At 45.5% G+C, this 23023-nt stretch overlaps 1 protein-coding gene across 1 annotated transcript in view; it reads right to left on the bottom strand.

Annotated features, from left to right (window-relative positions):
- The window catches only part of LOC126543192 (uncharacterized), a 96251-nt gene extending 73240 nt beyond the window's left edge, over positions 1–23011 (bottom strand). The window contains exons 1-2 of the mRNA XM_050190328.3: positions 22884–23011; positions 13202–13226 (exon numbers count right to left, since the gene is read on the bottom strand). Coding sequence (XP_050046285.2) covers positions 13202–13226; positions 22884–22928 — 70 coding nt within the window. The 5' untranslated portion in view covers positions 22929–23011. The remainder of the gene's footprint in view (positions 1–13201; positions 13227–22883) is intronic.
- Between the last annotated feature and the right edge of the window lie 12 nt (positions 23012–23023).

Genomic DNA, 23023 nt, shown 5'->3' with positions numbered 1-23023 from the left:
AAAGGCAGGGAGGTTAACCAGTTTAGCGTAACCGGTTTGCTACCCTACACATGGGAGAGGGATGGGGGCGATGAAAGATGGGGAAGGGGGAGAGAGAGAGAGAGCACATAGCACAGCACACACACATCGTCCGTTAGAGTCCATCAATCTGGCATGGTACGTGATATCACTGTCACAGCCGCTTGTCCAGTCCCGTCTCTCTCAAAAACCGAAGTAGTCCCTTCGTCGCCTTCACCTGCGAAGTCTTCTGTCGGCGGCATGTGAAAATCGTGCCGAGGGAAAATGGTCTAGTGTCAAGGTGCGCGAGAACGGATGCCAGGGACTGTCGCTGAACATTATACACAGAATTAAACACACACAGAATTACACAGAATAGAAACACAGAAACACACACAGAAACACACACAGAAACACACAGAAACACACACAGAATTACACAGAATAGAACAGAATTAAATAACAAGTTGGGGCGGCACGGACTTCAATGTTGCGGAAGGAAAAGCTATCGTAACAGAACAACTCAGAAGAGGCGGGGGGGGGGGGGGGGGGGGTCAAGTTTTTTCTTCATGGATGCCGCGCGACCTTCTTTTATTACACGCTCACAATGCGCGACTATATCAAACGCGGCATTTCCGCACGCACTGCATCTACACTCGGCATATTGCGCACAAGCTTACGCAAAGGTGACTACATGGCTATCGGGAGAGGAAGATCATGGACAGTTATCCGCCTTCAAGGTATAGAGAAAAACAAAAATGTGGGGTCTTACGTGCCAAAACAAGGTATAGAGAAACAGCGCGGCATGATCGAAGTACAGAAACAGCTCAAACTACTCTAGTAACAATAGAGAACAACCTTAAAAAACGCGCAGACAAAAATGATAACATTGGTAATATATTAATGGACGTATATTTTCAACGTAACTGTTCGCTCTTACATTATTTCAACAAATATTCATTTATCAATCTCGCTTGCATGACTGAGAGCTTGTATACGCAAGCTGAGACACATACGCGTCGCCTTCAAGGTGACACTAAGGATTCGTATACATGATCATCATTGTCATCCTAGTTTGTCCACTACAGGACCTATCGCAGCGATCTGCAGCTGAACAGCTGACTCGATCCTGTGCCTGCGAATTTCAAAATTTGTCACACCACTCAGTCACTCTGCCGCCCTGCCTTTTCCTTAGCACCCACTCTGCAACTCTAATAGACCACCGATTACCTACTCAGCGTACGGCGCTGAGTACGTATACTCGGTGGTCTATTAGAGTGGCCTGCCAAACTACAGCTCTTAATCTCAACTAGAATACGTCACCAAGTCGTCAAGGACCATTTCAGTTTTAACCAGCAAGGACACTGTGCAAAGACTCACCGCAATTAAGACTGATCCAGTATGCGTGCCTGCACTGAACATGACATCAGAAATATGCTCAGGTCATAATATGCACATTACGAAGTTTTCGAATAGGTCCGCAAAGGTTTTGCGGCCGCAAGAATGTAAGAAAACAGCGTCAGCGCCACTGCGCATGCGCGACATGCAAATAAGGTTTAGCGTTTGCTTCGGCGATGCTATTTCACCGAAACAGCACAGCGCGACCCAAACTTGACGCTATAGTTTTGCGTCATAGAACATGGCAGCACCTACGGAAGTGACGGCTCTCGCCGTGTACCGCATTCGACCCCGTACTATTAGCATACGAGGTCGGTAGCGGGGCATATAGTTAAGAATGGCACCGTTCTTAACTATGCCCCGCGTGCGCTTCTGATCACAGCGGCTCGTTTGCAAAGCCCCGCTTTCACCCATAAACATCGAAAAAGCTTACCTTTAATCCTAGAATGTGACATCCTCCTTCGGCAAGCTCCGCGGTACCACGCGGGTTCGATGAACAGCGAAATAAAGCGCCAGAAAGACGGTACAGCACCGCTACATTGTACGTCCGTCGGAGAAAAATGCGCGAATGACACACCGGACGACTCCGACAGGCCCACGTAGTTTCTAGCTATATGGTGAGAAACTGTATCGACGAGCCACTGCTTTCTTCTATGATAATGATAAAGTGCGGTTGGTTTCGATTTCAGTTTTGCTAGCTGCGAAGCATCGACAGGAGGAGGGCTTCGCTCTTATGCCTGCTTTGGCGCAGGCTCGGCTCAATTTCCCGCTAAAATGCCGTTTTGGCGCAGTATGGCGCAAAGGCCCGCTCTCGGCGCAGTTTGGCGCAATTGGCGCAGCTATTCCGCCACTGTAATGAGGGGTGTACGAATATTCCAAACTTTCGAATAACGTAACGAATAGTCACTACTCGTGAATGCGAATATTTTTCGAATACCTTTCGAATACTTCAAAATGTCAACTGCGCCCAATTAAACATAAGATTGGAGCAAAAGTGTGGAAAGCTTTCACCCCCTCAGGCATAGTATAGATATAAAACACAAGAACTTGCGTGGTGGAGCAGGCTACGTCGCTTATGTAGCCATACTTTACAGGCTGTATAGCTATCATTCGCGCTCTCTGAAGATTCATGTGCGTGCGACGAAACTATATGCTTGTTCCTAATGCCCCGTTTTTTTTTCTTTGATAAACAACGCTTCATAACGTGTCATGTAATGACAGAATTATGCTAGCTTTTAGAATACTAGGAGGTGAAAATCGTTTTTATTAATTATGATGACGACTGTTGATTATTCGAAGATTGTCAGAAATCTATTCGATATACGATTCGATTCGCTTCTGGCACTATTCGATTCGTATTCGATTCGGTCTCAAAAATCACTATTCGCACACCCCTAGTATTAAAAGAAGCTTGTTACCGTTCTCCAAGTTGTCCGCCAAGTTTTATCTCCCATCTTAATGACCTAATCAATACATTTTCTTCTCTTTACTCATCTCTTCCGCTGTTTCTCCTAGGCGAATTTAATATCCCCAATATTGTTTCGCACAGCGATATATCCTCTATCCTACTTGTCTTTTCCGCATTGGCTAAAGACTTCTTAAACCTTTGTGCCGCGTTCTACTAAAACAGTTAGTTAATCAAACTACGAGATTAACACCGCATGGCGCTACCCTTGACATTATCTAAATAACCCATCCTGACATTGTTACAAATATAGCATATCTTCCTGGTATAAATGACCACGTAATGCTCGCATTCGATATAAAAATAACACAATGCAAGGCTAAAAAATGACAATGAAGTTAATTCGTAACTACGCAAAGGTCGATGACAGCGGTATTAACTGCGAGCTCGTATCATTTTTTGATGTATTTCTAAAGTAGTTAGAAAGTGGTAGCATGTAGCATAAACGGAATATGTTTGTTGCAAAAGTTCGCGAACTCACAAATAAACATATTCCAGCTTATACAAAGGCCGTTGATCCTAAAGCCACTTAGTATAATGCTCACCTCAAAGGTCTTTCTAAAAAAAAAGAAAAAAAAAGGACGCGTCTCTACAAATCTGAAAAAAAAAATTCATTAAAAACGACCTATAGTAGCTATATAAGCTAGTATTTTATGAAGACGTAACAACACTAAAATGTGCCTTCTTTTGTCCTGTCTTTTAATCGCGCTACCGTACACCTATTCAAGAAACAGCAAAAGCAGCGAAAGATATTTTTTTTATTTAAGACAATTCCATCAATGCCCACAACTGACCCCAAACAATTTTGGCGGGCTATCAACTCTAACGACGATACGATAGTTCTTGTTGATATTGCCGGTAATACTATTCCCAGCAATCAGTGTTCATCAGTTCTTATCGATGTTTCCATTCATAATTTTTCTATCTCAACTAACATAAATATGTCACCTTTACATGTTCTTAATTACCTAATGATGTACCCATTGCTTATAACTTATGATAGCGTGGCTAATGTTAGCGCGTCACTTAAATCATCTTCAGCACCTGGCTGTGACTTAATTAACTCTAAGTGCTTAAAAAGTACTGTTTATTACTCATCAGTTATACTGACAATGATTTTTTTCGACGTCACTTGATGAAGGTTCCATCCCTCATGATCGGAAGGTCAGGAAGCGATTCCACTTCATAAATCAGGTAACAAACAAACATTACGCGCTTAATTACCGGCCATTATCACTCACCATTATTCCTTGTAAAATAATCGAGCATGTATTGTTTTCACATCTTGTAAACTTTCTCGAACCTAACTCGTTTTTCTCTGCATCGTAACACGGTTTTCGCAAAACATACTCTTGCGAAACACAACTTATACTTTCAGACACAAATTGCGATCAATTATCGAAAACTGTTTATTTGCGGATTGTATATTTATTGACTTTCCGAAGGCATTTGACAAGGTATGTCATCTATTGTTACTGTACAAACTGAGTCTGCCAAACCTTGATCCTAAGCTTTTAACTTGGATTGAATGCTTTCTCGTTAATCGCTTGCAGTTCGTTTCAACTAGCTACACTGACTCTCAGTCTTGTACAGTGTACTCCGGCGTCCCTCAGGGCTCGGTATTTGAACTTCTTCTTTTCCTAATCTATATTAGCGACTTACCTGAATGATTTCCTTATGTTCATCTATTTGCTGATGACTATAGGTAATTTTCAGAGAAATAGCTTGTCAGAACTATGTAACAACACTTCAATATGACCTTAACGCCATTTATTACTGGTGCAGAACTTGGCTAATGGAACTAAATATTAACAAATGCAAAGTAATGCGTGTGTCAAGGGCTGCGTCTACCTTGCCATCTAAATAACTTCCCATTAGAAACTGTGTCATCGTGCAAGTATTTTGGTATATACACATAACAGCTGATCTAACTCGGGCCACCCATATAGAAGACGTAATTAATAATTCTAACCGCATGAAGGGCTATATTCGGCGCAACATTTCAATATCACCATCATCAACTAAGTTATTACAATGCAAAACACTAATTCTCTCAAAATTTGAATAGGCTGTACTGTTATGGGATTCATCTTATTCAAATCTGAATAACTTGAAAGAGGTACAAAATAACTCCGTTAGTTTTATACCCTCTAATTACAGCCGCAATACAAGCACAACTGCAATGCAATATAGACTAAATTTACCCCTCTCACCTCGCCGTAAAATCTTTCGTTTGTAAATTTTTCATAAAATATATTATCACCAGTACCTGCGCGGTGAACTAATCACTTACCTCATTACATTTCATAACGACTATACCATTCTTGCAAAGTTGGGATTCCACTATCCAGAACTTTTTCCAAACTTTCTTATGTCACCCGGCCCTGATAACAGTGACCAGAGTTCTCAGTTCTTACCGCGTAGTGCGAAAGAGTGGAACCACCTTCTTGTACCAGTTTTAAACATTGAAGATTGTGGCCAACTTATGAAATGCTTCGCCAACATTGTACAATAAGATACTTTTGTATTTGCTTTGTTTATAGCCTACTCCCCTCTATAATGTCTATTTGACCCCGCGGTATTTGTAATAAATTGTAATAAAAATGCTATAAATTTTCCCATTTCATTCCTGCGTCTTCAGCATTAAAAAAAAAAGAAAGAAAACTGCCGCACGCGCATCTGCTCTCGGGCACTCGTTTCACGCAACGTGAAGCACGCGGCGAGCATCTCAAAGGGCCCGTTCGCGTTGGTACGATACATGTGTACGTGCCATTGTGGCCAGTAGTTTTGAGCATCAGGCTGTTGTGCTGGGGGACAAAGGTTCGAGCACGTAGTTTTTTTTTTGGAAGTGCGAGCTATTCGGAAAGATGGCAGCAGCATTTGGCAGCCACGTAAAGAAAGCTTCTCTTTAATATCAGCATTGCCATTTGTTGGGCGTGTTGGTAAACTGACTTGGAAAGCATATTTAGCGCCAGCGAACAAGGACAGAAGGGAGACGACACCACAATTTTCTCTTTAATAGCCGGGGACTAGAGTAGAGTGCTCAGTGTTATTTGTTTACCTCGAATGGCCGCTACATTCCCGATGAATCTTGAAATTAACGCTTGGATTTCAACGTCCAGCGGCTGCGAAGTACCTGACCTAGGCAGCGGTCAGACCGGCGACGAAGCAGGAGGTGCTGAGAATGTCTGAATAAGGTCAGGCGGCCACTGGAAACTGAACCTGGAAAAATTCAACACGCGGGCCCCCTCGACAGAAGCTAGCTTTGAGGGCACTTTGAGGAATTATCAGGAGTTGCATGACACGTCATTGGACTTACTGAGGCTAGGAGAACTGGCGAGGCATATACAGTGCTCATCAATGGGCACGTCGTCTGCTAGGGAGGCCTCCCAGATAACAGAAAATGCGGGGTAGGATTTCTAATTCATAAGGACGTAGCAGGTAGCATTGATTCATTCAACAACATTAATGAAAGGGTAACAGGCGCCGTTATAAAGCCTAGTATGACGTATAAAAAATAAAAATATTACAAGCCAACGCTCCAACATCCAATCATTATGCCGAAGAAGTATAACAGTTCTATGAGAACTTGAACTGGCAATGAGAAGGGTGAAAAACTGAGCTCAGGCTAGTGCTCGCAAACAAGTATGAGGTTTTGGAACATGAAAATGAGGATAGCATAGGAATAATGATTAATAACTTAACTAAAATGATTTGAGAGGGCGCTAGCGAAGCTGGACGTAAGAGAGAGAGAGAGAGAGAGGAATGCAGGAAGGCGGGGATGTTAACCAGTCAATAGTCTGGTTGGCTACCCTACGCTGGGGGATGGGAGAAGGGGAGGAGAGAGAAGGGAGAGAGAAGGTATAGATTCGTGTACGGACAGCACTTTAGTTAAAGCCGCTCGCTCAAACCAGAAGTTCTGAGAAAACACAAAAGTGCCTTCACTGCCTTCTGAGCCGATGATCCGTTGGGACGGTGCTCTAGTATTGTCTGTTCACTCAGAGGACGATCATCTTATTTCCTCAATGTGTTGGACAAAGATTGTCTTTGGGCTTCAAATTGAGGACAATGGCACAATAAGTGGTCAATGTTCTCCTCGCATCCGCAAACATCACATGCAGGACTATCAGCCATTCCAATTCCAAGCTGGACGTAAGGCACCAAGAGAGCAAGCAAGCTAGCTCTCCCAAGTAACAAAGGACCTAATAGCGAAAGGACACACCATAAATTTGTCCTACCCCAGAGATCAGTTTCCATTAACTGTCAAAGCTGACGAACAAGAATAGGTGACATTCTAAATTATAATTTCAGAGTGAGAGAGAGAGAAACGAGATGACAGGAGGTAGCGAGGTTTCGGTCATAACATCAGCAAGGTTGCAGTAAAGAATGAAATTAAGTGAGAAGGAATCTTCACATTGGGAGGAGCAAAATGTATGCAATCGAAGATAAGCGGGACGATATATTACCGACAGCAGAAGAACAGCCGCGTAACCGTAATTGGACGTAGTGACGAAGACGGAAGTTCCATGTGTAACCAACGAAGAGGTTCTAAGCGTCTTGCAAGGACAGGTTCACGGGGGGAAAATCGGATAGAGAAGATGCAATAACAGTCGCCCTCCTTTAAGGGGATATTGGGTACTCCCATGGATGAAATAAAAACTGAGGAGAGGCCTTGACGTCACTCTCTGTAGAGCTCAGTGACGCCGGAAGTCGGCGTTACGCCGCCACCTTGTCGGGGCAGATTCTCCTGTCGTGTTTACGTTCCTCGCCTTCGGCGCCCAACCACGTCGGGCTGCGCGGACGTGCGCGCCGTAACGATCCGACCAACGGAACCACTCGCGCTGTGTACCATCGCGATACCGTTGTCCAAGCCCTTTCGCCCGAGTATTGTGCTCTAGAAGTTCATATTTAACTCCGCAAGTTAGACTGTGTCGCCGGTCTCCTTTGCCGGATTTTCTGAAAAAAAATCTGTGCATTCTCACTGCACTGCAAGTATGCACAGGCGATGCCCGGCAACCCCCTTTACGCACATCACGACCTATGGCTAGCCCATCTGCAGTTTACGAGAACAAACACGTATGATGGTCGTGGCTTTATGGGAATCGTTTTGCTTTGTTGAACAAGTTTCGTGCGGGCGCGCACCGCGGAGATGTGACGAGCCACAGCGTGCCTACGAAGAGGCCAGCAGAGGAGCACGTCGTTACGCGTTTAAATACACCGACTGCGGCCTTGTTCTCACGGTGAGCGAAGCTTCACGGAAACAAAGTTCCGCAGTGCCGAACAGTAAGCGTGTATGCCGCGGCTAGCGCGTTGACTTGGTCTACGCGCGACCGTGAGCCGTTTGATGTGTGCGCATGCGTAGGTTCTTCTGTCGAGCCTTGTTGACTCTTGCACCGCATCCACCAACCTTCACTTCCCTGCGCCCCTTGAGGAGCATACAGATATCTGCGGTAGGGAGGGTTCTTCCCTTAGTTACTCACAGCACTCGCTTCTTTCCCGTCTTCACATATGGCTGTTGTGCGTGCCACAGATGCATCGTCCGCCGCCAAAGGCAGGAACACTGCACAGCTGTCACTGACCTGCAAGGCGCTTATTGTACATATTCTGAAACACAGCGGTTTCAGTCTGTGATGACACGTTAGTATAAATCCACCGAAGACGGCAAATATATTACCAGACCTTCCTTTGTCCGTGGCGTGGTGCGTGATGTACGGCGTTGCATGCGCGCTCGTGTCATGTTTTTTTACGTCTTCCAGTCCCACGTGGCCACAACAACAGCGGGGAGACTAACGGAGACTAACGCAATCCTGCACACAGTACGCCTTTGCCACCGCACGAGACCTGCGGGCCAGCACACGCATGAGCCTACACCACCATAACGAAACCGCCATTGTGCCCCGATAACATGGCCGCTACAGCGAAAAATACCACGTGACTTCCTCCACAATTTACTCCTAGCGTGCAGAATGGGCAGGGCCTCTCCTCAGTTTCTCCAAAAACTTCGAACCTTCATTCGCAATGCCTGTTGGCGTTAACTGTATGGAAGACTTGGAAGAATGCCAAAATCATAGTGATCCACATGAAGGGAGACGTTACATATATATATATATATATATATATATATATATATATATATATATATATATATATATATATATATATATATATATATACGAGATGAAAGGAAGCCGAATGGCCCGATAATTATTAGTCACATAGTAATATTAGTCAGAAGCTAACAATGACACGAAAAACAGCATAGGGGAAATTATTTCTAGTATTTATTTGAATTGAAGAAGTAAGAAATTCATAGAAATGAAAATGGGCGGGGAAAAAAAAACAAATTGCCACAGGTGTAAGATGAACCCACGTCTTCGCGTCACGCGTGCGAGGATCTTACCAACTGAGCTACTGCAGCGACGTTTGGCCATCTACTTTCCGGAGTATTTATGTATGTCTACTAGAACTAACCCCGGAACTGTTTATATATATATATATATATATATATATATATATATATGTGTGTGTGTGTGTGTGTGTGTGTGTGTGTGTGTGTGTGTGTGTGTGTGTGTGTGTGTGTGTGTGTGTTCAATTTTTCGTAGTCACAACCACATGAGTACATCAGGCCAACGGGCAATGCACACTAAGACTGCACAGAGGAAATTAAATGCGGTTATAATTGAAATGTAAAAATAATACAGAAAAATTGAAATTAAATTGTATGCAAAACAATTTTCCGCCAATGGGAGCCGAACTCGCATCTTTCTGCATTACGCGTGCGATGCTCTACCGGTTCAGCTACGGTGACGGCGGCTGTTCTCGCGTCCACTTTCCTGGTTACTTGTGTATGTGTACTAGACCCTGCTATGTACTAGACCTAGCCATGGTCTTGATGATGATGATCTCTAGTGGCATCCCGTTCGAAACAGGGCGGCTACAAGTAGTCACGTAGTTTGCATGAGTTAATCGGGTTTTATAACCATATATTGCAGTCTATAGCATTTTGCCTATCTCTCCTTGACCTTATCTCTCTTCATTAAAACGTATATATCTATGTTGTACAGTTATCTATGCCTGTAACGACCCCGGCTTTATCGATCTATTTCCTGCCTTTTTTTTTTCCACCAAAAAACATCTTCGTATTTTATTACGATGTGCTGAATCGTCTCTGAACTTTTTCTGCAACGGACTCATGCATCATCCTGTTGCGAATTTTGGTCCGGCATGTTCTTGTCCTCAGGCAGCGCTCAGGCCTCATGAAGAAAGGCCCTGCACGTAAAGATCGTAAAGATTTTCTCTCCTGACTTTTTTTTTCTGTGTTTGTAAATCTCCATAAGCTTTTTTTTCTTTTTTTTTTTTTGTATCCATCCTTTGCATCCAATTTACTGTTTTTTTTTTTTTTTCTCTCACTTTCTTTATATTAACTTCGGGTTGTCTGTTTGCGCTGGGTGTGCTAGCCAGCGGCATCCACGGCTAAGGGGCGGATCGGAACATCCTTTTAACCGATGGCGTCATGGAGTGCGTGAACTTGGGAGTAGGCAACTAGCGAATAAACCCTCGTATGCTAATATAATGCAGACCCTCGCCCTGTGCGTGCGTGGACGTCATGTGCGTCTGTGTGGGCGCGCGCGTGCGTGTATCTGTGTTTTCACGTACTTTTCCGCCATACCACGCTTACGGTAAGACTTGCATATTACAGTGAGTGGCGACCTGCCATTCTACATTAATCCCAGATTTCTCTGTAGTGTCCTTTAATAGAGCACCAAATGATCAATATAAATCCCCCCCTCCCCTTCCTCTACCCATGGTGCTCATAAATTGGCTCCTGATTTTGCGGTGTTAAATTTAACAAAAATTTAGTGCGTGGGATATTAGGTCTTTTGCGTTAATCAAGAACACGCATGTGTTGACGGAAGTGTTCCATGCACTTAGTGATGAAATCCTGGCAAGTGCAAGTTCCTCAGTTTATATGTTATGCATCTGCTACTTCTCTTGCATACTGACCCGCATGTTCATAAAGTAACCACGTACCGTATTCTTACAGCTTTTATTTCATGAAACCTCTTGTCACTGGCCACCCACGTTCGCCATAACGTTTGCTCGCTGCCGGTTCTTTCACGAACCGCTTTATCGCAAGAACTGCTTTGTGAATATGGGCCTTCGTTGTTATTTAAAGCAACGGGATGACAGTGGCAAAGATTTCATTGCAAGACCATGTAACAAGACACCACGCAGTCACTGAGGCGCTCTTTTGTCTTAAACGCATCCTGAGAACGCTCTTCTGCAAAATAAAGGAATGACACAGAGGAGCACCTGCATGCGACATACTTTGATTTGTACGTAGCCAAACAACTTGTGTTTGAGCGGTACCCAGAACTTTCTAAATTATTTTCGCGACGGGCAATAAATTGCAATTTAGTGCACCTGCGCATGCTGAATTTCTGTTGATTCTGTGCTTTGAGATAGCGGTAGAGTATATATATGCTGACTGAAAGAATAAAGAATAAAGAGGTTGTTAGTCGGCGCTGTGGTCTGTGTCCCTCTCTTCGTCCTGTTGTTTAGCGCTGCTTACTGCTCGTAATTAGCGGAATGTCGCGGAAAGCTGTCAGAATTCGCGCCACGAAAGTAATATATAATTATCTTTCAAGCATAATTTAAAGAAAGGGTTATCGTGAATGCAGACAAACCGCAAGAGCGAATGAAGGCAGATATTTGTTTTTCATTTTTTTACTTTTTGCTAACAAAATGTATACCTACTAACTTATGGCAACAGTTATGTCGCCCACACAAGCAAAATAGCACGGTATCTATACAGTTTGACAAGTTATGAACTGTCTTTGTGGGGTCGGTTTTTATCGGGCGTTGTCACATATAGATCTTCACGCCTTCACAGCCCGAACTGTCCAAGGGAGAGCAATCGTGTATATGCGCGATGATTTCAGCGTTTGCTAAAGCGAGCATGTCTTTTTCTAACAGGTGTGCTAGACAGAGGATACTATAGTGTTAACCCTGACAAACCGACTCGCGCTGCTGATGCACAGAGAAATGTCCAGCGAAAGGACACTTTTCGCGCTTTGGCATTACGCGACAATGTACACCGTGCTTCTCGTCCACGTTCGTGAAGTTACAAGATCGCGTCCACCATCGCCCTGATGAGCTGTATACATCAAGCTCAGAAATTGTCTTACTGTCTAAACGGTCGTCGAGCACGAGCATGATGTCGCCCGAAGTGCTTCCTTTGCATTCATCGCTGACGCTTCCGGTGAACGCGAAGATCGCGCTCGCCAGCGGAGTCATCAAGTCACGCTCTCTGTCTTCGGCTCTCGGTCACCGCGTGCGTTTGTATGAAAGAAATGTGCTTTTCTTGCGTACAATGACATTATGAAAAATGTCTGCGGCTCGCAGATGTCCTTTAATTTTCTCATTCGCGCTCATACACTGGCACAGGAGACGTATATAGTTCGTACCCACACCATCGGTACAAGTTTACCGCTTTTCCGGCCCTATGGAGACTGGAGATTTGCTATGGTAATAACGACGCAAACAATTAAGGAAGAGCGCCAGCAAGGAGATCATAAATATTTCCACATCTAGAACACGTAACTTAGAGTGCAAAAAGCTGCAATTCGACCGAACCTCTTCCGCCTCGATGGTGCGTAAATACACTCGAGAAACGCTTGCGTGGAAGTGTCCTCGCTTATATAAAGCCTGCCCCTTGTGCTTCACTACTCACTGGTTTTGACTCTGCTCGGTGATCTCGCACCGCTGAAATGGCGCTACACATGCCCACTGTTTTCTCCCGTCGCCAAAATGTCGACTTTTCTCAAGACTCCCTTGACCTCTTCGTTTATCGCAAAGAAGCCAGTACATGTCACGATCTAGAACAGCTATGCGGCAGCGTGAACAAGAGGTAGCAGTAATGTCTTACAAGCAATAAGTTCTGAGCACAGATTCATTAACTGTTCAAAGGTGAGTAAGTACCGCACACATTTAAGCACAGCCAACGTCTCTGGAGCGCACACGAGTAGAACATGCACGGCAGTGTTAACATGTTCACAAGTGACGTAAATTATGCCCGCTGATAAAGATCTCCGATTACGTGAACCAGGAAGTAGCTCTAACTCATTAATGGCGAAATTGTGGTAAGGGCCAGCTACGCCCAGCAGAATCTCGTTGGTTATGCCCCCCCCCCCACCCCCTCGCTCCAGAAACTTTGCTATAAACCAGCCTAAATGGTTTAGTTTTTTGGGCGGTTTTCAGCATAGTAGCTGTTTCGTCCTTGTAAACATGCCAGCTCCCTTGAGTAACTCTAGAGGAGTGAAAAGTACAATGCTTACTCACGTAGCCCAGATGCGAGCTGCGAGATCTGAAACAAGAAAGCAATGCAGCGCATTGATTAATGATTTATTATTAGCTTTTCCGGCGCATGGGGCTGCCGAAACTCAGGCAGCAAACATTCGCCTTTGCTCCGCAATGGTAACAGCTAGCATCAATAAACACATTGGAAACAGAGCGACCCCACAACAGAATTTTTACAAGGATCTAATTCCTTGAATATTTATCGCATTTTGCTTGTTTTTTATGCTTTGTAGCATTGTTGAGTTCTACTGTAAGTGAAAAAACATAAAGTGAGAGAGAAGCAGACACGTAAGGAGCCGACCTGCGTGGCCATTACTATAACGCTTCAAAGAAACCTTATATAATAGATGAAAACAAAAATAAATGGGTGCAAATAAACCAGTGCAAACATCCTGGTGATTTGTTAATGAACTTCTTTTGTTGTTGTTTCCGAGACGTGCTTCTGCTCTGATGCATTGAGCTATAGTTACGAAAGGGCGCTCCCCATACCGCGACGCTTTAGCTACACTACGCATGGTCTATGTACTATGCGTGTACGTCCGAATCACATTTGTTTATTTTTCGTGCTCGCGTTACCAAAAAAAAAGAAAAGAAAAGAAACGCGTTACGTTGGTGGTTCACATACAAACTGTATGACGCTGGCAGCTCGTTGAAGGTTCCTGAGATTTAGTTGCAACGCTCGCCCGGCGACTACGCGCTGTTGATGGCGAGCATGTATGCGCTCAACCACGCATATGTCCGCGCCAACGCAGCATTCTATATCCCGCCAATCTCTCTCTGTTTCGATTTACCTGGAGGCAGCTCTCTACGGGTTACTTTAAACCTATGAAATAAGTTATTTCGGTATACTGCATGCGTTTAAGAGGCGGAATAAAGAGGCACAGCCAAACTCTCGCGATCTGCGCGTTTCTTCCCGCCGTTGCTGAGCACAGCGGCTTGCCTGCCGCAGATACATCGAACGGAGCGACACAGGTGCAAGTAGAAGGGCTGAGGCTGGAGGCACTCTCTTTCCCTCCTGACGTCGTTACGCGCTTGCGGTCGGTTAGCTGATCGAATTGCGTGCGCCGCAGAGAATTCAAGCCCGCCATTCATGTCACGTAAACAAAGAGCACCGTACAAACCCACGCACACCGAACACACCGACACATTCATGCACACGCGCGCGCGCACACACATGAACGCAAACGCGCTCGCGCACACAAACACATTACTACTTTTCATCCATCTCATTTTCCCCGGGACTAAATCTCTTTCAGTCTTTGTCTCACAATAGAGCGATACTACGTGCCACATCATGCCTGTCTTTATTGCCCGGCGAGAAATGCACGAAGGGAGTGCCACTTCTGTGACGTCCAAGGCCTCACCGTGTCGGCGCCAGCGCCATCCGCTCACCTATACCGTGTTGAGGGAGAAGGAGACGAAAGGATAAAGGCATGGGAACTCCGGTTTGCTACCCTACGCTAGGGAACGGGGTAGGGAAAAGGATAAGAAAGTACAGAAAGAGAAAGAGAGAGAGAGAGAGCACAATATCCTGGCATGGTATGACATGCAGCACAATTAATGAACATCAATTCAGGCCACAGCCGTTTTTGTAGGTCTGTTCGCCGCGCTCGATTGCGATGGCTTGATAGGTCGGTATTAAAAAAATGTTTTGCTCTGATAACGATCTGTTAAACCATCCCAATGCGCTATTGAGCCTGGCACCCTGCATCCCGGGCACAACGCCCCCGCGCAAGTGGTTTCATTTACTCGCCGTCGTTGCCAGCCCGCAAGCATGGAATTTTCTACCAAGGCCATTAGTTCACCATCTTACGACTGCAAAGTATCACGTCTTGTATTGCCATAGCAGTCATTTTAGGGATTGCTTCTTTACTCTTTGTCAAAATCTTGGAGTTGCTATACCGCATGAGTTTCTTTATATTATATCTGTAGATGATTTTGACGCGAACACAGGAGATATAGTTACCAAGCACCGCGCGTAAGATGGAACTGTGTGCCACGGATTTTCTTCAATTATCTAAATCCTATCGCTGTACTTGGCGTTTATTGGTGAAAAGATTGCAGTCAGCGCTGTTAAAGTTGCACATTTAGTAACATTTTAAACATTTCCGTAGGCACTTGGCAACCGTCTTATGATATATGTCACTGTGGAAATTTCCTCTGCTTTAGTATTCCGTGTTAGTTACATTCACGTTCACTTCAATCTGCAACAAATAAAGAAAAAAATGAGTTGCCGGGTTTAGAGAGATCAGTGAAGTACCAATCGATAGCTCTTTCCCGACACCCGGCAGTAACTGCCGCTCAGTACCTCTACGGCGAAGCTTACTCTACACAGTGGTCCATCCGTTTGTTCATTGTCCGCAAGAGCTGGTTTGCCCGACAAAATAAAGTACACCAAGTGGGCCAGTCTACTTCCGTTCTAGAAGCACTAAGTTAAGGAATGACTCTGATAGTCTTCCCTGTGATGGGCTCCGAAAACTACACATTTCACAATAGAAGCGCTTTTTTAGAGTGATCCGCTATTGCAGAGCGATCAGCGATTTGTCTAAGAGAAGCAAGGACGAACCTGCAGCTCTACTTGTAGTGTTGCAAGCAGGCAAAAAAAAAAAAAAGGCTGGGGGGGGGGGGGGGGGCAGAATGCCCACTCAGAAATTTCCTCCTTGGGTCAACTAATTCAGATCATATACGAAATTTATTCAATAGAATTTGCCTAAATAATGCTAACCTTGAAGCCAAGATTTCTGTCCCCCAAGAAAAAACAAAATTAAGACGATTTCCACGAATGCAACAAGGGCATCACAAACCGATCAGCGTCTCACGTGCACCAGCCGCATTTGCAGCTTCGATACTCTTCCCGCCGCTCGTTCCCTATCCACCTGCCATGGTGGCTCATTGTCCCGGGCGTTCTGCTGCTAAGCACAAGGCCGCTGGCTCAATTCTCTATCGCAGTGGTCTCAATTTACTGCCGGCTGTACACGAAAATGCCTGCGTACTTAAAGTGCATGTTAAAGAACGCTGCATAGTTAAAATTAATCCAGAAGCCTCCACAACGGTGACTCGTGACCCGAATGTAGCTTTAAGACGTTGAATCTGATGATTTAGTATCGTTCAGTACCTACCTTGAAAATAAAACGTTCCAAATGGACTGAGTTATCAGTACTGTTCTGTCTTTTTTTTTTATTCGTGGTCTGTGGCCTGCCCTTTTGGGCATGCCTTCTTTCTAGTTATTCAGTTGCCTTCGCCCGTGTTTTTGTTTTTTTTTCATAGTTTACAACTGACGATGTCTTAAACGCTTCCAGATTTCCTGAAGACACTGCTGCATGTGAACCGCTTGGTCATGTGACAATATGTATTTGCTAACACATCCTACACACCCTTGTACACCATCAATCCGTGAACTTGCCTCGCATACAATCACTGACGAAACTCGTCGAGCGGTTGTTAAGGGTCACGTTGCTTCGCTGCGAATCTTTTGGAAAATGGGCGCTACAAACGTTCCGTGATAATGAAGGTTTCGCGATTATAGCAACCGAGTGTGCAGCCATAAACTATACAGGCAGCCGGCGCGAGATTGCTTGGTTTTTCTACAGGTGTTCAGGCACGAAACAGTTGAAGGAAGTAATCAGCTCGTGCAGGAAGTATGACCCGTTGGCATGACTGTACATGCGCGTAAAAACGCCGACCAGGTGATTAAGAGGCTCCAGAAAATGTTCCACACGCCTTTACTGTTTGACGCTCAGTGCAATCCATGGAAAGTATTATAAAGCCACATTCCAGATGGCTGAACAGGTTGCCCAGCCTAGCGTTCACATGGCTGTGATAACACTTTGGCCGATTTTAATATCTCGTGACTTCCTCGTAATGTCCTGTAGAATATAGATAAAATTGTTTTGATTATATCAGAAATTTTATCAAGGTTCGTCGGCGGTATTTGCTTGACAATGAGTCGCTTGATGGTGAAACAAAACATTAGGGGCCAAACTCGCAAAGCTCTTCGTAATTAAGTGTTTCTTGCCATTGGGGGGGGGGGGGGGCATACACCTTCGCTAATTATATGTTTGTCATCACGATTGGCTGGCGTGTGCTCTTACAAAAAGCTCTTGTGCAAGTACATTTTTTCTGATACCGGCTCAGATGATACGAGGTGGAGTAAAAGGGAAATCAATTGCTGCAGAGACACATTACATCAAATTCGACGACTGTCTGCATTTACTAAGTATTTATGATTCGACGCGAAATAATATTTTTCTTGAAAATTTATGTCAGTGCCTACATTACATATTCTGAGATAATCATCAATAAGTGCTCAATTTCCCATAAAATTATTATTTTAAGCACATCTGTCGCAATTGTTAAATCAAAACTCAGTGCACAAAGCATGTTACTCAGGTCAGTGCACAAAGCATGTTACTTCAGAAGAAAGCCTGAGACTAGCGCCAGGTACTTTATTAGACCATAAAGATTTTTTTTAAGAATCTCCCATGGCAGATAGCGCCAACCCTCCAATTCAGATGGAATTTTGGTAGCGGGGACGCACTGTCGTCATCCCCTCCACTTGTTTCTCCTGGCCATATAACACCATGTCTTTTGTAGAACGTTTATATAGTTTTATCTGTAGACAAAATAATATTTCCACTCAATTACAACAGAAAAAGAAAAGAAAACAAGGCAGATAATTATGGCACTTGCATGGTCAACAGGTCCGAAAGGCCTCATAAGAATTCTATGTTCTCGGCAACGTTTCTACGTTCTAGCCGAGCCATCCATAAAAGGCCAGAACTCAGTGGACGTTCAGACATCTGACGTATAAGACGAGAAGCAGCACGCCGCGTGGCATATAGGCGCTCCATGCCCGAAGCGTTGACGTCATTCAGCGGTCTTCGACGGCCGATATCAGAATGCGGCCAATACCGTCGTTAGTCCGGAAGCAGGCGTGAGGGTTTGATTGCGTGCAACGCGAATATGTTCATTCATGCACGACTGCGTTTGGTCGTGCGCCGGGTGATTGGCCCCCACCTCTGTCGCGGACAGCACACACGTTCTGGTTCTCAGCCATGCGTGGTGGGAACATGACAAAGGAAAAACATCAAATAACATCTCGAGTGCATGCAGGGAATACCAAAGATCTAGAGAGAAAAAAGTTGTACATTCACCACACAGGATACACAGGTCTAGAGAATTTTGCAAGCAAAACAGAGAACGAATACTCAGCGATTTAGGAAAAACTCGACACTGAGGCTCCTCAATTTTCAAAACATAATTTTGAACGAGTGTGCAATATTAAAAGCTTCATTGTCGCGCGAGTGAACTTACAGACATTTCATAGTAGGTTTGTTCTCTATTACTTTTGCATCTTGCCAAATCAGCAGATTTGACGAAAGAGTAACTTTCCTCAGATTCATTAGGTTTCTGAGCGCATTGCTCTCTCCTTTGCTCCCATGACCACTAACTTGGCACTGATCAGTTTTTTATCAATAAGAAAGATGACACAAAGTTTCTTTTTCTCTTGGTAACTTCTTCGTATGCAAATGTGTATCGCGAAGTGCATAAACCCGCAACGTGTTCCTTTGCCACAAAGAGTCATCATGCAAGCGCTCTGAAATAGCACTCCCGAAGAGACGCTCGGGCAACGAAGTGATGCCATTGGAAAGTCGAATGCCACTGGTGCACTGTTCAACGTCGTCCAAACTTGTAGGTTTGGGCATGATTGGGTTTTTCTTGCCCAGGAACGTATTTGTTTACGGCAGTATATTTTATACTGGGCCTTACGAATTAAGGGAGTGGCATGGGCTCCAGCCGCATCACCAACACCCCGCAGGAGAACAAAGCTAGCAGTTTCTGACACAAGACAACTATTTATAGACGTTTCCTTGCATCCTGGCTTGTGCTCATCAAACCGAGCTACACTCTTAAACGCATATCGAAAGAGCTTAATCCGTAAAGATCTTTCGTGCGACTGCACTATTTTTTATCCTATAACCGACAGATAACGCACCATCCAGAAGTGTATGATGAATATATACAGCAAACGCGGAAGTTCTGAGGAACTCAGTCATTTTGCTTCCTTAACTGCGTTTCCGAGGTATGCGTGAGAGACAGAGAGACTGTAATGACAACTGTATCTGTCATCCCTGTTGCACGCGGCGCTTGCTGTACTTAAGACGCATATGGAGATATGTCGTACGTACTTGTTTAAATGTATTCTGCAGATTTTTAGTTTCCGGTTCATTTTTTTTTTTTTTTAGCTTCGAAGTGGGAAAGAGAGTATGTAGCCAATTCGCAGCCACACTTGGTTAACTAAGGTGGGGTCCAATAGCTTAGGTCAAAAAGATTAACCAGGTGTACTAACCACCAGGAAAACTAACGATGTATACAACCAGGAAAACTGACCAGTCATACAACGTATCTCAGCAAGCACGTAAGGCACCGAACGTCCAAAGGTACGTTGTCGCTCATTTCGGTTTGGGTACCTCTGACACATCTGTCAAAGTTTTCAACATGAGCGCACAATGCATACCTTCAGCCACAGCTTCTTATTTTTATTGCAGACAAGTCATCTTGTCCGTGTGATACACAAAACTCTTTTTCAAGATTACAGCGACGTTCAAGGAAAAATAAGCGGTGTAAGCTTCGGCCTAGTTCCAACGTTTCAATAAAAGGTTTTCGTGAGAAGGAAAGTTGTGCCCCGTGGCAACGGATTGACAACGTACTACACTGACCTTTTTGAGCGTCCTTCGTTCGAATGTCTGCTTTCATCAATATTCATTTAAATTTTCTGCTGCTCCATATCTCCCTTATTTGTTTCCATTACTAACATTCCTGCAGGATTTTGATAAAATTTAGTATGTATGTGTGGAGAGGGGGGTTCTTGCCCACCGCCACCCGCATTGTAGCTGCTGCAAGCAGACTGTGAGAGACACTGGTTGCTTTGATTTCTACATGAGATAGTTTACAGAGGGACTGAAATTGTACTATGAGTTTCCAGGTACACATTGGAGGTAATGTTTTAAGTTTTACCCTGAGATGAAGTAGTCTGAATTAAAGGCGGGTATGGTTAGCTTTATCCAGCGATGATTAAAGCCTGCATGCCGGAGGTACCAGTTCAGTCTCCGACTCCGGGACCTCCTCCTGTATATTAAACTTTGTCATAACTTTACATATAGTAATAAACTTCCATTCTCATTTGTTTGAATTGACCATCACTTCGTCAACACGGCACGCATGGCACGTATTCACAAAAATTACGCTAGAATTGATCCTTAGAGCAAATTCCAGCCACTCCAGATGCTGGAGATATATTATTAGCGAAGGCGTATGACCAATGGCCAGGAGCACTTGCGAACGAAAAGCTTTGTGAATTCTGCCCCTGCCATTTATTTATTTCGGGCACACATATCTCAGCGATTTTCTTGGCCATGCAGAAGCGCATATAATTTCCACGTTTTACATCTTTGCTACTCAATAGATTCAGCTTTTAATGCCGACACATGTGACACAAGGCAGCGACCTTAGAATGTTGCAATTGAAGAATCGAAATTGAGCGCAGAGTGACAATCATGCCAGCACTTTGATTGATCAGCGCCATGATTGGTCAGTGCCATGACTCGTCACTGCCTGTTCTTACGAACCGCTCTTCCGTACGAAATTCTTTGTGAATGCGGGCCCTCTCGTTCGTAGTGCAGAGTATCGTCTTCGTATCCTGGAGCATGGCGATTTGCATTTACGCGAACGTGTCGGTGAACAATGATGGAGCCATAGCGCCTCGCAATAAACTGGAAGAATTTCCCCGCCAACTTTCAAACGTAATCAATGCTGGAAAAAATCTCTATAGTGCGATGAGGCCTAAAGTAACCACTTTCAATCACATTTAAATTGTAAAATATAAAAAAATTCGCTGTCCTGATTTACTCTTCGCGGACAGCACTCGGTCACGAACGATATAAGAAGTAGGTTCATGCGATTGCTGAGAATTGCAAATTGCTCTGCCAGTTGTGTGTTACCAAAGCAAGAAATCTGTGCCGAGCATGTTAAACGGGCGCATGGCATGACAATACGTGCCCAGGGCCCCTACTCACTAAACCGCTCATGTAAGAAAGTTTCCTGTTTGGTTGGCGTTCTGACTCCTGCCACTCATGATAGCGGTCAGAATAATAACGAGACAATTGCCGCAGCGAAGGCCAATCGCGGATTGCGCTTACGTATATTTTGTTAATACAGGCCCTGATTTTCGGGTGGAATGAAGGCATGCGCGTAGTTGTGGTTCCTCTCGCTTTTTTGCTTCGTTCACCATTCCGTCTGTCTTAATCCCCCGTTCGATCGCCTTTCGCGCCACTCCCAAAGCCACCCTAACAGCGGCTCCAACGAATCCGTGTGGCGTGGAGTGCACAGGCGGCAAGGACACATTCGAATCTTGTGCGCGCTGCAAAAGAGGCGCCAGTCGACGTCGCAGGTGAGCGTCACTCACGCAACAATGCGCGCCAAGCCTTCGGGGCGAAATTGAAAACTCAACAGCTAGGGAAATGGAAAGCCAGCCAAGATAAAATGTGGACGTGCGCCAGCGAAGCTTTGTGCGCATTCGTTAGCCAGCCGACCATGAAGTTGGGCTACTAGCAAGGCTGGCGAAGACATTTAGCGGCGATTAGCGCGTTCGAGGGATGAATTTCGCCCGAAAGCTGGGCGGTTTACCATTGTGGTTCCGGGGAGCGCGCGTACAATGAGCCATTTCGCGCTACGTCGCTCGCGGTTGACGCCAATCGAGCGGCGTGCAGCGCGTCGGCCGCGCATTGTTCGGCCGACCTGTCACCTGCGTCGGCTCGGCTTCCAGGAAGGCTGGCCCCTTTGTGTCAGCTGCTTTGCTTTACGAGCTTCGGGCCCCTTGACGTCGCTCCTCGCGGTGGAGCGAGTGCGCGCGTGAAGCGGCCCCACATCTGATTACATCAGTCTTCGCGGAACCGCTGGGGCGCGCGGACTGATGGGCGCCGAGTGCGCGTGGGCGGCGCTGCTTCTCTTTGTCATAGCTGCCTCGGTCGGCTGTCGCTAATGAAGCTGATGGTCAGATGGTCAGAGGACTGCCGCGACGCCGGACGAGCGTGACCAATCTGCCGGCCGCCCGGAGCCGTAAGCTGCCGATTCCAACTCTCGCTTGCTGGTTCACCGCACTCGCGCAATAAAGTCGACCGCTAGCCGCGCGAACCACAACGCGGACGCCAAGAAAATGTAAGATCAGGATGAACTGATCTCAAACCAAGCGTGGTCACCTGGGGGCAGGCAGGGACATATCGAGCGACACAAACACGGCACATAGGCAGAAAATGTCCTTACCGGCGCGAGCGATCATGTACGAAGAAAACGATACCGACCGGCACTGGGCTTAGAAACAGGGTAGCAACCGCAGGCCGAGCCCTCGGCGTGCGCTTTTGCACGCACGGGCACGGCTATCGCCTTAGGCCTGTCGCAGGATCTCGAACAGACCTCCAACGAATGACGATCGCGAAGCGCACAGGTTCCGCAATTTTGCGCGTTCGTAATCCGCAAGACACACCGATGACGAAGAGCGGGCGTTCCTTGCCCGCCAGCAACGCAACGAGGTCACCGCGCGAAGGGACGCACCACCGACGGCCAGCACACACGGGCACGTGGCAGCCGGGCGCGCCCAGGGGCTCACCTTCAGAGCGAAGAGGACGAGAACAAGAGCTGCCTCACGATGCATCGCATATCGTGGATACACACCGTTCCCACAGGGTGCACGCAAATGAATCTACGACGCGTCACAGATATCGGAGTCCCACAGGTGCGATTTGTCAA

Source organism: Dermacentor andersoni, chromosome 1 (assembly GCF_023375885.2).
Source record: "Dermacentor andersoni chromosome 1, qqDerAnde1_hic_scaffold, whole genome shotgun sequence".
In the NCBI taxonomy this organism is placed as follows: Eukaryota; Metazoa; Arthropoda; class Arachnida; order Ixodida; family Ixodidae; genus Dermacentor; species Dermacentor andersoni.
The sequence above is the reverse complement of the archived record's forward strand: the minus strand, read 5'-3'. Positions and strand labels throughout refer to the sequence as shown.